This window comes from Lactuca virosa, chromosome 5 (genome assembly GCF_052849685.1).
Source record: "Lactuca virosa cultivar CGN04683 chromosome 5, Lactuca_virosa_CGN04683_v6, whole genome shotgun sequence".
Taxonomy (NCBI): Eukaryota; Viridiplantae; Streptophyta; class Magnoliopsida; order Asterales; family Asteraceae; genus Lactuca; species Lactuca virosa.
In genome coordinates, this window is record NC_136430.1 from 70,390,032 (window position 1) to 70,403,215 (window position 13,184).

A 13,184-nucleotide genomic window follows, 5' to 3' on the forward strand; every position below is an offset into this window, starting at 1 on the left:
TGCTATGGGGCCTCAGTGGCCCATTAGCATTACTAGTATGGTCCAAATAAATCATATGCGAAATGGGCCAATGCGCTTTTCGTATACTCGACAGTCTTAAATAACATACGAAATTAGTAGGGCCTAGTAGTCATCTTCTCCCGTCTGTTAGGCTTACCTTCTCTTCAAGTAAAATAAAGTTAGATCATTAATCAAGGTTAATCAAATTCATGTGGATTGAGTGAGTAATAACGGGTGACACCAATAAGTGTCGGTCGTAGTCTGTAGTTGTAATCAAAGTCTCCTGGAGGGAGAGCGAGAGTTTGTGTATAGATCTATACGGGGGTGACTCCCCCACACCTAAGCTGTTCGCTACAGTTAGACTCGGCCAGTCTAGGGTGACAAAGTCTTAAGATCAAATTTCGGACATCATTAATCAAGGGAAATCATATTCAGGCGAACTAGTCATTATCATGCATGGTTATAACGACTCACGTAGAAATCCGACATCATTAATCAAGGGAAATCATATTCATTTGATGTAACGATTCAATAAAGCAAAATAATCATAATTTTTATCGGAAAACATCAGGTTTTCCGGGAAAACCAATCTTACTCATTTGTACTTTCGAAAACTATAATGCAAAACTTCTCATTTATTCACGTATTGAAATCACTCACGCACATACTTACAGGATCATCACCACATTTTCAAGAAAAGTTTTAATACAGAAAATATCGGATTTTCTGGGTTTTTCAAATGACATAAACTATTTCACATCAAACACGCTTATGAACTCACCAACATTATATATGTTGACCGTTTTCAAAATAACTTGTATTATCAGGTAATCGTTAGGCAAGGAGGCATCCAGTGTGTTGAAAGTTTCTTTTGTAGTTGCTAATCACCAAACTCTTTATATTTTGGAATCATGTAATGTAAACCTTGTACTTGATGTAAACAATGCCAGTTGTACTATGTAATGGTTGGTGATGCATGTGTTATGTTTCATGTATATTCATTGTGATGATATTTCAATTTAAGTCACGCGAGCCCTCAGACGTTTCCGCCGTCTGGTTCGGGGGTGTGACAACCATGTAGAGGTTTGGGCCCAATTTGGAAAATTGGACCATATGTTGGGCTTTGGTTCATTGTTTGACTTTTGGGTATTTGGAGTGTGAGTTTGGGCCTTGGGCTTGAATCAAGCTAGGTTGGGGGTAAAGTAGTGTTTGTACCCCAAACATGGACTTATGGTTATGTATTGGAACCCAATTATTAATTGGGTGTTGTTTTGATGTTGACAGTTCGGGAATCTGTCATCCAGCAGCTAGAGTTTTGTCCGCGGGACTTCAGCAGTGTGAGGTGAGTTACCTTTCCTGTAGAAGTGGGTCGAAGGCACCAAGGCCGGCCCACTAGTAGTTGTTTATAGTAGAGATGTTTGTCTTTGTGATAATTGTCTGGTATGCCACTATCTGTAGAGATTTATGTGCTTGAATGTTATGTGATATGTGGTAGTGGTAGGAGGGGTGAAATAGACCCCGTAGCCGGTTGAGATAAACCGAAGGGTAGGTCGGGCACCCAGATATGCCTGACAATATGTTATGATATGTTATTATGTGGTAGTAGTAGGGGGTGAGATAGACCCCGCAACCGGTTGAAATAAACCGGAGGGTAGGTTGGGCACCCCAGATATGCCTGACAGGGTAGGTCGAGCACCCAAATATGCTTGACATGGGTAGGTCGGGCACCCTAGATACGCCTGACAGAGTAGGCTGGACAGTATGTGATTATGTGGTATGATGGGGGAACTCACTAAGCTTCGTGCTTACAGTTTTCAGTTTTGGTTTCATGTACTTCTTCTTCAAAAGGAAATGATCCGACATGATCGCAGCGCATCACACTATGGTTTTCCGCACACGAGATCTTTGGGAGTTGTACTCTGGTTTTATTGTTATGACATAACTTGGTTTCTTGAGATATTGGTTTTGATTATGATATGAGATGATACTATGAATGTTTTCAGATCATTGGTTTTTACAATTACTTAATTAAAAATGAAATTTTTGGTTATGAATTAATAAAAAAAACCAGACCTGATACCTGTTGAAGTTGTCAAGATCGAATACGAGGGAAAGGATGACATCCTTGATGATTATGAGAGGTATCAACAAATGAACGTGTCATCCAACATTTACGCGAGGCATACTCGTATCACATCCTCGTCCAAGAACTGATCAACTGGGTTACTGAAAACCTCCTCTACTTATCTCAACTTGACCGAGTCACTCACTCAAACACCTGTTTCCACAAATTCCGTCGATGACAAACGAGCCCATAAATATTCATCAAACCGAAGACAATTATCATACAAAATTCACTCATTCCAAAGTAAAGTTTATATTCATCTACCTTAAAGTATAGTTCTTTTATGTCGGTGGATATATAATAACCTTTTTACATAACATGTATACAAAAGAGTCCCTTCTACACATGCAATACCAAGGTACCGACATGACTACTTAATTATTTAATTATGTTTACTATATTTCTACTTAATACACCACATGATAACGAGTATTGAAACCTAACTACTGAGAAACACAGAAGAAGTACATATTTTAAAAAAAAACTATTTTTGTTTCAGACAAGTTCTTCGGATTTTAGATAAGAGTATTACATTTTTCCTAATAGAACACCATAAAATGTAATTTAAAAACATACACTCGGTACACCTAATCTTTTCTATTTATCCAAGTGGTATGAAAAGACATTTAAGAGGACATGGTGTGTATCATATTTCAATTTTTCTTTAATAGATAGACCACTTACACCGTTGTGTACACTTCAGATCACCTGTATGAAACAACATGTTTTCCAAAACAATGGTCCTTTTTGTAAATTACAAAAACCTTAAATTAGTAAGTGGTCAATTTTATGCATATACCTATATTTAAATTTCATATTATGTCCACAAACTCAACATTTTACGGTAGAAAGATGGAGTTATTTGTAACACATTAGTAAAAAAGTTAAAATCAAATTCCAAAACTCCAGTGTCACGTGATAGATAACCTTAACGTTCTCAACTCTGCGGTATATATAAGCATGTCGGTTTTCTTCAGCGGCGGGAGGTCAGTCGAGCATCTTCTTTCCGAAATACTTCATCGGCGATTTAGAGAGAGTGAAGAATGGTGGGCGAAGAGAAAAGGCATCAGATGATGCAAAATTTGTTTGGTGATCAATCGGAAGAAGAAGAGGAAGAAGAGGTCGAATCGGAGCACGAATCAAATCGACAACCCGATTATGCATCCGTATGATTCCTCTCAATTTACTCAACTGACGCTAGGTTTTGTTTTTATTTAATTGTTTCGACTTTGAACTAAGAAAGAGAAGTTCGGTTTTTTGTAACATCGTATCGTAATTTAGTTTCATTTTTTTGATTTTGTAGTTAGGTCTTATTGTCTACAATTAGTATATCGTTGTTGGGGGTTTGAGTCTAACGGAGTTGTTGCTTGTTTGAAGTAGAGAATATAAGGCTATAATTCATTATAGGGATGTTCTGCATAATCAGCTAATTAATGTGATTATTTACCGATTCTATGTCTGTTGGAGAAGTTCAAACTGGGCGTGATTCGTGAAGTAGTACAAGAACTTATTACAGGAGTTCAACTACTATATTTAATTTTGATTTGGAATAAAGTGTCCGAGAGTTCATTGATATTTGTTTTCTGCAACCTTATTACAAAGGCTGTTATGCATTTAGGAGAAAGAGGTATATTTGACTCTTTAGTGTTTAGAACAGAAGGTCTGCTTTTCAACCTTATGGAGTTATTGATCGACATTGCTCCTCAAAAAATTTCAAGTATAGCACTTGGTTTGACTCATGAAAGCCTCTACACAATCCTTTAAAGGAATAGGAAAAGGAATGATTTTTCTATCTCTAATTTCCTGGTTGTATTTGGTCATCTGGTTTCATGTTCAAATAAAGGTAACCTTGTGTTACTCTTGGTTGATTATAATAAAATAATGAAAGGGTAATCCTATAAGCCGATTGTTATATCACTACTTAATACTTACGTTTATTGTCACCACATCAGAAGTTTACTCGAGTTAACTTCTAAGTGTTAGTTATATACTGTGGGGCTCGGGACATCATGGCACACTTAAATATGAAACACATGCTTATAAAAACACAATGTATTTCTATTCAATCGGGTTAATATATTAACTATTGCTTGCTATCATAATATAGAAAAAAAATTTAATTTTACAATCATAGTTTTAGAACATCAAACTATATGGTGCTTTTTAACCTGTCAATGAATTCTTGATTTGCTGGTGAATCATATGTAGCCATTTTTGTATCACATATCCCATTTTGACACATAAAAAGATGTTTAAAAGATCATTAAAGAACTCAATACGAAAAAAATATCATCAATCAACACCCACAAACTTCCAACTTTCTAGTTTAGGCTTTCCCGAACTCTTTTCATTTGGTCAAGAGTGAATAGTCAGTGATAAGATACATAATCTATTGCTGTTTACATTTTATGAAAGAAGTTTTGATTCTTTGCATGCCAGATTTAGTGTTAACTAATATCAAGGTTTCTATAATCTTGATATTCTGAATTATCTACGTGCGACATGGATACACATATACTTTTATCTTGAAAGCAAAATTGATGATTCAGTTATGTTCTACACACGAAGCATTTATTATAAAGTATTGTATTTTTAATATAGTAAAAATATTTTTTTGTTGGTTTCTGCACACGTGTAGCATGCTTATGGTTAGTGACGCAAAATTCATGTTTTGATGTAATCAAATACCGCTTCAATAAACCTCATGCTTTGCTGTCATCAATAGGCATAAATTTGGAATATAAGATCTGCAAATCAGAGTGAGTGTATGCAAATCTTGTAAAGGCTTTATAAGGATTGAGTTGTCAAGAACTTCTATTTATGCGTACTGCTATCTTATAGATATATTGCATAATCTGAAAGGTAAAAAGTGAGGAAGTGTTCTTTTTATCTTACTGATGCTTTTAATTAATGTTTAGGATGAAGGGGACATGGGGTTGAAGCCTGAAGGTGAAGATGTGGTAGAAGGTCAAGGGGAAGCGGAGGTGGGCAGTGATAGTGATGGTGAAGAATTACAGGAGATGGATCAAGAACAAATAGAGAGTGAAGGTGAGAGAGACCAAAGCTCTCAAGAAGTAGATTTGGGAGATCAAAGAGAAGAAAGTGAAGGAAAAGAATCAGGAAGTGATCAACTTGGTCAAAAAGTTGTGACAAGTAGGAGGCGAGAAGTTGTGGAAAGTGAGTCAGAAAGATCAGAAGAGAATCAATATATGGATAATGCAGATGAAGATGTTGATCAACCCAGAAGTCCAAGGTATCACACATATCTAAATATGTGTATGGGTAATGATGTCTGTCATAAAGATTTGTATACTTAAAATTTGTTTCCTTTTTTGGACTGAATGATCGTTTTACTCTTACATTCCAACTACCAATTTTGACAATCTTTATCAGAGAGTTGGGAGGAAAAAAGAAGGGCAAATAGGTAACGTATTGGTGACTTAATGGGTTAAGTCATGTTTTCTGGCTTAACCCATTAAGTCATTATGTCCAGATTAAGTCAGATAGAAACAACCATATATAGCTGTCTAGATTAAGTGGTTAATTAAGTAAAAAGAAACAGCTCCTTTGTGAAAGAGGCGTCTACTTATGCATTGTAAATTTGGCAGTAGGTCACCTGAAGAAGAGAAAGATGAAGGTCACATATCACAGACAGCACCAGAGATTCGTGATGTATTTGGGGAATCAGATGATGATGAAGAGCCAGCAGAATACGATGCTGTTCAGACTCATCTTGAGGAGGATGCCAATGTTAGTATCTGTTTTAAAAAAAATATTTATTCCTTTATTTATTTATTATGATGGTAAGTTAATGTGTTTTTTATTCCACAGAGATCCCCTATGGAAGAGGATGAAGGTTATGAGAAAGATCTGAGACCAGAGGACATGTTAGCTGATGAAGAGGGTCGTTATGATTCTGAAGAGGATCATATTATTAAAGCTAAGGAGAAACCAGTGGGACCCCCTATGGAGCTAGGGATACCTTTGCGACCTCCTCCCTCACATCCTGAAAAGGTTACTTTAGTAAATTTTGATTTGCTGTTATAATTGTGAACTTCCGTGATGTGTATTTAAATCCAAGAAATAGCAATGTTGTTACATTGATTTGTTTATCATAGCATCTTACTTTATTTTTTTTCCTATTACAGCATTATACTTTGAAAATGCTACCCAATTGTAGCAATATGATCCAAATACAAAGCAATTTATATTGATATAATTTTTCCATTGTGTAATGTCATAATTAGAAGTAAAATGCTATAATTGGGTACATTTTTCAAAGTACAACGACTTTATAAGAATTTTTTTGCAAGTACAATGCTGTAATTGAAGGAAAAGAAAGTAGGATGGTATAATACACAAATAATTGAAAGTACATTGCTATTTTTTGTTAAATTCCGACAAAGGCATGTGATTTGCTGTTACGGTTGTGAACTGGTGTGATGCCTATTTATATGCTGTCTTTTATACAAGATGTTAGTAATTAAATTATAGGGAAATAGCAAATAATATTGATTTGTTATAGTTTTGTTATTTGAAAAATCTTCCTAATTAGAGTAGCGTGTCCTCTAAATACATAGCAGTTTTTATTGCTAAAATTGGATAGCTTTTTTGGTGTTTAATGGTTTAATAAGGAAAAAGTTGCATGCAATACAAAGAAACAAAAGCAGGAGGCTGTAATACAGAAATAAATGAGAGTACATTGCTATTTTAGACATAAATTTGAAAGCTATTATTTGCGTACTATATCTAAATTACATCCTCTTTTTTGTCTTGGTTGCAGATGAATATGATTAAAGTCTCGAATATTATGGGAATTGATCCGAAACCATTTGATCCAAAGACCTTTGTTGAAGAAGATGCATTTGTTGCTGATGAATCTGGAAATAACAAACGTATTCGTTTGGAGAATAATATTGTTCGCTACAGGGCTGTTAGGAATGCTAATGGAACAACCTCTGTAAGTCATTGATTTTATTTTGATAATAATTAAAGTAGCAAACTCGTATGTATGTATGTATGTATGTATGCAGGTTGTTAAAGAATTTGTATCCTATTTTTGAATGTAGTATGAAAGCAATGCACGGTTTGTGAGATGGTCAGATGGCAGCTTACAGTTGCTTATTGGGAATGAAGTTCTTGATATTTCAGTGCAGGATGCGCAACATGATCAAGCTCATCTTTTCCTTAGACATGAAAAGGTTTGGTTTACTTTTTATTTTCATGTAAATACAATTTACATTTATTATGTTAACAGCATGAATTTCGTGATTGTTTTGGTAGGGAATACTTCAGTCGCAGGGGAGGGTGTTAAAGAAGATGAGATTTATGCCTTCATCCTTGACTTCTAACTCTCATAGATTATTAACTGCACTTGTTGATTCGCGTCATAAAAAGGTGTTTAGGGTGAAAAAAACTGTCACCGACATTGATCCCGAGAGGGAGAAGGAGCAAAAAGAGAAGGTTATTATATAATATAATACTCTACTAATTATTTAGGAATTTTGATGATTCGTTAATTAAGTTGATTCTTTGTTTTTGTATAGGCTGAAAGTCAAAGTATTAGGGCCAACGAACTTCTGAGTAGAAAGAAGGAAAAGGTTAACCGCAAGTACACACCAACTGTGCGTAGGGAGCGCCAACTTTCACCTGGTTTCCTGGAGGACGCACTTGAGGAGGTATAAAATCTCCTCCTGTCCAAACCAATTCTCACTCTCACTGACACTATAATAATAATAATAATAATAATGAATGATTTGGTAGATTTTGTAAAGTAAATAGCTTGATATATTTAAAAAAAAAAGTGGAAGTATAACGTTGTAATGGAAAGAAATGAATAGATTATGATTTGTTGCATCAGGACGATGAACAAGATTACTATGATTCTCGGCGTCGGCGCCGCTTTGAGGAGGACCTGGAAATGGAAGCTCGTGCTGAAAAGCGTATTATTAATGCTAAAAAAGTATATATAGCTTCTTCAACTTCGAAAGAATTATCTTCTCTTTTCATACCTTTTTCTAATATAAACATATTTTGTCTTTTTTTCTTTTTACAAAAAAAAAAAAAAAAAATAGTCTCAAGGAGGAGGGCACAAAGATACCCCCCGCAAATCGTTGCAAGGCATGAACATGAAGTCATCTAGACGTGGTCCAGCTGATGATTATGAAAGTGAACGGGAGGAGTCCGAATATGAAACTGAAGGTGAGGAAGATGAGACTGAGACACGTAGAGACCATTATGATGATGATGATGATGAGGATGAGTATGAGGAGCCCTTGGCGGACGATGCTTCAGATGAAGAGAGGGTATTTTTTTTTCTTTTTTTTAAACTTGTATCATCTTATCCCGCCTGCCCCTTGTCATATCATCCTACATAGCCCTGTAAAGCTTTATAGGGAAGGCTATGATGTTCAATGATATGAAGACAAGAATCTTTTGATTTTGTTATGTTATGTTCATGTTAATCATCAAATAATTTCAGGAGTTGAAGCACAACAAGGCTTCGCGGCAGGAGATAGAATCAGACGAGGAGTCTCCCCCAAGAAAGGCTTCTGCTTCTGCTTCTCATCGTAGAAAGGCGCTTGTTTATGACAGTGATGAAGAGTAAAAAAAATATATATATTCTTACAAATTGGTACAAGATAGGAAGGGGGAGTTTCATTTGTATGGAAGGAATATGGATTGTCTCTTGAACAAATTTGTGTTTACTTATTAAATCCAATACATTTTGAACAACCTTTTCCTCCATGGCCCATGCACTTTCTCAATATAACACCGGGGAGGAACATGGATTAAAATGTGTAATGTTAATGTCTTTTTGTTTTCATTTTACACCACGCATATTGTTTCTGGATTTTCACACTTCTAAAAAAACACTCATACTCCCAATAAAGTGAACCACAGAGAATTCTCCCAACAAATTAAGGATATATATATATATATATATATATATATATATATATATATATATATATATATATATATATATATATATATATATATATATAGAGGGTTGAGATCGGTTGAGAACTCAAAGTTTCCTGAGAACCCGAGAACTAAAAGTGGAGCGTTGGATCAAAAGTAATTCGTTAAGAACATGATCGTCATCTTACCAATCTCATTTAATATTTAATTTTTTTGTGTTATTTAATATATTAATATGTCTAAAAATTTACATCATAAATCAAATTTTCAGATTTTTCTAAAAATAGTATTTTTTGTTTTTTTTTTGAAATGCAATTTTTTTAACTTTTTATAGAAAACATATATTTTTGCAAAAAAAATGAAAAAAATATTTTTAAAAAAAAAACTGCAATTTAAAAAAAAACTGCATTTTTTTTTCTAAAAAAAACTGTATTTTTTTTTCAAAAAAACTGCAATTTTTTTCTAAAAAAAACAGTATTTTTTTTTTCAAAAAAACTGCAATTTTTTTGAAAAAACTGCAAGTTTTTTAAAGAAAGTTACATTTTTTTCATTAAAAAAACTGCATTTAAAAAAAAAAAAGTTAGGTGCATATATGCATATTTTTTCAAATGCATATATTCATATTTTTTATACTATAATATTCATAAGTAAATCATAAAAAAAACTCATTTTTATTTACAAATCTATAAACACAATAGTACAAGTATTTTGTTTGCTACAAAATAAAATATAAAAAACAAAAAATGCTACAAAATTTCAAAGAGTTTTAACTTCTTCGTGTCAAAATTTCCATATTTTCTTCAATTTATCACTTTTCACTTCTTCAATATTTTCCATAAATTCTTCAAAATCTACAAGAAAATTAAAAAATTTTGATTAGTGCAAGAACAGTCACAAAAATACACTTGTATATATCATGTAAGATTCACATGTGATTCATATGTGAATTACATGTGATTTACATATGAATCACATGTGAATTACATGTAATTCTTATGTGATTCACTTGTGATCTATATGTGAATCACATGAAATTCATATGTGAATCACTTGTGATTCATATGTAACTCATATGGGATTCACTTGTGATTTACATGTGATTTTATATGTGAAAATTTCATATTATTCAAATGTGAATTACATGTGAATATTTTCTATTTTTTCACATCTTCAATATTTTCTACAAATTCTTCCAAATCTACATGAAAATTTCAAAAAAATGATTAATACAAGAACACTCACAAAAATACATATGTGAATTACATCTTATTCATATGTGAATTACATGTGAATCACATGTAATTATGATTTGCATGTTAATCACATGTGAATCACATGTAATTGTGATTTACATATGATTCATATGTGAATTACATGTGAATCATGTGTAATTGTAATTCACATGTGAATCATATGTAATTCATATATGACCAGCTTGTGATTTACATGTGAATTACATCTTATTCATATGTGAAATACATGTGATTTACATGTGAATCACGTATAATTGTGAATTACATGTGAATCACATGTGATTCATATGTGAATTACATGTGATTTACATGTAATTCATATGTGATTCACATGTGAATTACATGTGAATCACATGTAATTTACATGTGAATCACTTGTGATTTACATGTGAATCACTACACACTTACAGTCATGTTCAGGTTGTTGTTAAGAAAATGTATATGTAGATTGTGAATTATTATTTACTGGTTGAACACAAGGATAAAAGTGGTAGAATTTTGGATTGGAAAGGCTTTTATATGTCCCTGAAAAGTTATACAAGCTCAATAATAGGTTAAAAAGTATCAAGAATCAAAGAGGCCAAAGTCACCTTACTATAATGGAAAATGAAAAGTTGACCTTATTTTTTGAGAGATTATTATTAGTAAAATCATAATTATCAATGATTATAAATTTATAATTTATAAAAAAAAATTAAAGAAAAAATGGATTACCTTGCGTTTGAGAAGTAGATTCACTTGCATGCCATGTCGCTAATTGTTTAAAGTAGCAACCTCAAGAATACTAATGGCATTCAAGTACAATGGTTCAGCTTTATCAAATGCCTTTTTAACTCTATACAACTCAGCCTGCAATCATATAGGCTATGTACTTTATCTTTTGTCCATAATATCAATGTTTTTTACATTTCTTTACCCATAACAGCAGTATATAAACCTGAAACTTGTAAAATATTTATGAGTTTCTTGTTTACATATTGCTATTAACTAGTCAAATGTAAAAAAGGGACCCACCAGGTTGTTACATGCAGAAGCAACATGAGGATCCCTTTCCCCAAAACCTTCTTTAGCTTCTTGCAATGCACCCACAAACAACCTCTCTGCATCCTCCAATTTTCCCTGGAAGATAGAGAAATAAGGTTGGCCATTGCTATTGGTAAAAACTTACCAGAATTAAAAAGCAATAGATGATATCAAGACGTCTAAGCTGACTTGATCTGTTAAAGGAATAAAAACAATAAGCTCACATACCTATCAACACAAATGAACGATATAATAAGCTCACTTACCTATCAGCAATATACAAAAGAAGCTCATGATTAGCAAAATCCACAAGGGTAAGATCAACCAATTGGCATTGGCTTCTTTCGACAGCATGTTTACGCATCTCTCGTAGTGGGGGCCTTGTACATGGATCCGAATGATTCTCTATATAAACATATCTTCATTAACAATGATAAATGCAACAGGAGTTCCTTCTCATAATTATTGGTATATACAACACATATCAAACCTAAAAACTACGACTGAAACTATGAAATTGATTAGATGGAAAAGAAGTGAATACGTACTCAGACATCGATTAGATTTGTTGATCTGTGGAATGGAGTCGATTATTGGTTCATGGATTTGTCGTGAGCGAGGAGGCGATCCACGGATGAATCGATTTTTATGCATCTGCGATCCCTATATGAATCGTCGAGGCGTAGGAGATGTTGATTCCAAATCGACCGGAGACGAGAGAACAGACAGCGGTGATGTGGACTTTGATTTATTTTCTGAATCGGTAGGTTAGTGGTCTTCTACAGATGTATGGATGAGGAAGAAGAGATCGCATCTTCAATGGAGTCGAGATGATCGTGGATCTTTGATTGTCAACAACAATGAATCCTAGACTGTGGCGGTCGTTGACGAAGGTAAAGGTGGGCGTCGGAGGCGGAGGGCGGAGGGAGGTGCTCGTTGGAATCTGGGAAGAGGTCAATGGAGTCGGTGAAGAAACGGGAGAAGAGCATGAGCGATAGAAAGAGAAATTAGGATCTGAAATGTTCATTTGAGGCTAATTTCTAAAGCCCTAAAATGCCTTTATTTTTTTTTATGAAGATACCCTCCATTGTTTTTCTTTCTGGTTATTTACAAAAATGTCATAAAAGATCTTAGCCTTTAATTTTTTTAATCTGACAGTCCACTTTTAGTTCTCAGGTTCTCGGGAAACTATAAGTTCTCAAATGATCATTCCTCTCTCCCTCTCTCTCTCTCTCTATATATATATATATATATATATATATATATATATATATATATATATATATATATATATATATATATATATATATATATATATATATTGCCTTTAAAAAATAAAAAGGTGCTATAGAAAACTAATTATTAAGATAAAATATAAGATCAAGCGACTATATAAATTTCTAAGATTAATTACAAAAATGGTCCCGTCCATCATCAAAAGTTTTGGATATAATCCAAATGTTCCATTTGTTGCATCAGATGTCCCTAACTTTTCATTCCATTGCAGTCAAGTTTGCATGTGACCAAAACCAAACCGATACAACCCAAGTGATTCTTGAATTCGTGTTATTAGGTTATAGAACTTGGCAGAGTTTCCAAACATGTCTTCGTTATGTGAAAAATTAGCTATTTTGATACGGTTCATGATCATAAACTGATGGGTTGGTTGACCCTTTCGAAACATGTTCTCGACCTTAACATTGCTTCAACCACAAAGATTGTAACGCCCACAAAAATTGAGCCAAATTCAAACATTTTAATTCATTCAAAAACCATTAAGTTCATACATCTTGTTTTCAAAATAGTTTAAACATCAGAGTATCCCCAGAACTATATCACATAAATCATAAAACATGAGG

General features: G+C 33.5%; 2 protein-coding genes across 8 annotated transcripts; one reads left to right on the forward strand and one right to left on the reverse strand.

Moving 5' to 3' along the window:
• The first annotated feature begins 3,082 nt into the window (after positions 1–3,082).
• LOC145115219 (protein LEO1 homolog) lies at positions 3,083–8,956 on the forward strand. Of its 2 annotated transcripts, none has more exons than XM_079051463.1 (11): positions 3,083–3,291; positions 5,044–5,378; positions 5,734–5,875; positions 5,957–6,139; positions 6,909–7,085; positions 7,195–7,326; positions 7,409–7,588; positions 7,672–7,803; positions 7,986–8,087; positions 8,200–8,430; positions 8,607–8,956. In XM_079051463.1, exons 1-11 carry the CDS (start codon positions 3,169–3,171, stop codon positions 8,730–8,732), a joined length of 1,863 nt encoding a protein of 620 aa, XP_078907589.1. In that variant the 5' UTR covers positions 3,083–3,168; the 3' UTR covers positions 8,733–8,956. The 2 variants fall into 2 exon arrangements, with proteins under 2 accessions (XP_078907589.1, XP_078907590.1); XM_079051464.1 differs by having other exon boundaries at positions 5,737–5,875.
• A 743-nt stretch (positions 8,957–9,699) lies between these two features.
• LOC145117645 (uncharacterized) lies at positions 9,700–12,368 on the reverse strand. 6 transcript variants are annotated; one of them, XM_079053950.1, is made up of 7 exons: positions 11,874–12,367; positions 11,592–11,730; positions 11,317–11,421; positions 11,017–11,151; positions 10,769–10,827; positions 10,191–10,247; positions 9,700–9,900 (listed from the first exon to the last, which is right to left on the reverse strand). In XM_079053950.1, exons 1-4 carry the CDS (start codon positions 11,977–11,979, stop codon positions 11,097–11,099), a joined length of 405 nt encoding a protein of 134 aa, XP_078910076.1. In that variant the 5' UTR covers positions 11,980–12,367; the 3' UTR covers positions 9,700–9,900; positions 10,191–10,247; positions 10,769–10,827; positions 11,017–11,096. The 6 variants fall into 6 exon arrangements, 4 of the variants coding, with proteins under 4 accessions (XP_078910076.1, XP_078910077.1, XP_078910074.1 ...); XR_013712732.1 differs by lacking the exon at positions 10,769–10,827 and having other exon boundaries at positions 11,317–11,519; positions 11,874–12,368; XR_013712733.1 differs by lacking the exon at positions 10,769–10,827 and having other exon boundaries at positions 11,017–11,239; positions 11,317–11,519; positions 11,874–12,368.
• Between the last annotated feature and the right edge of the window lie 816 nt (positions 12,369–13,184).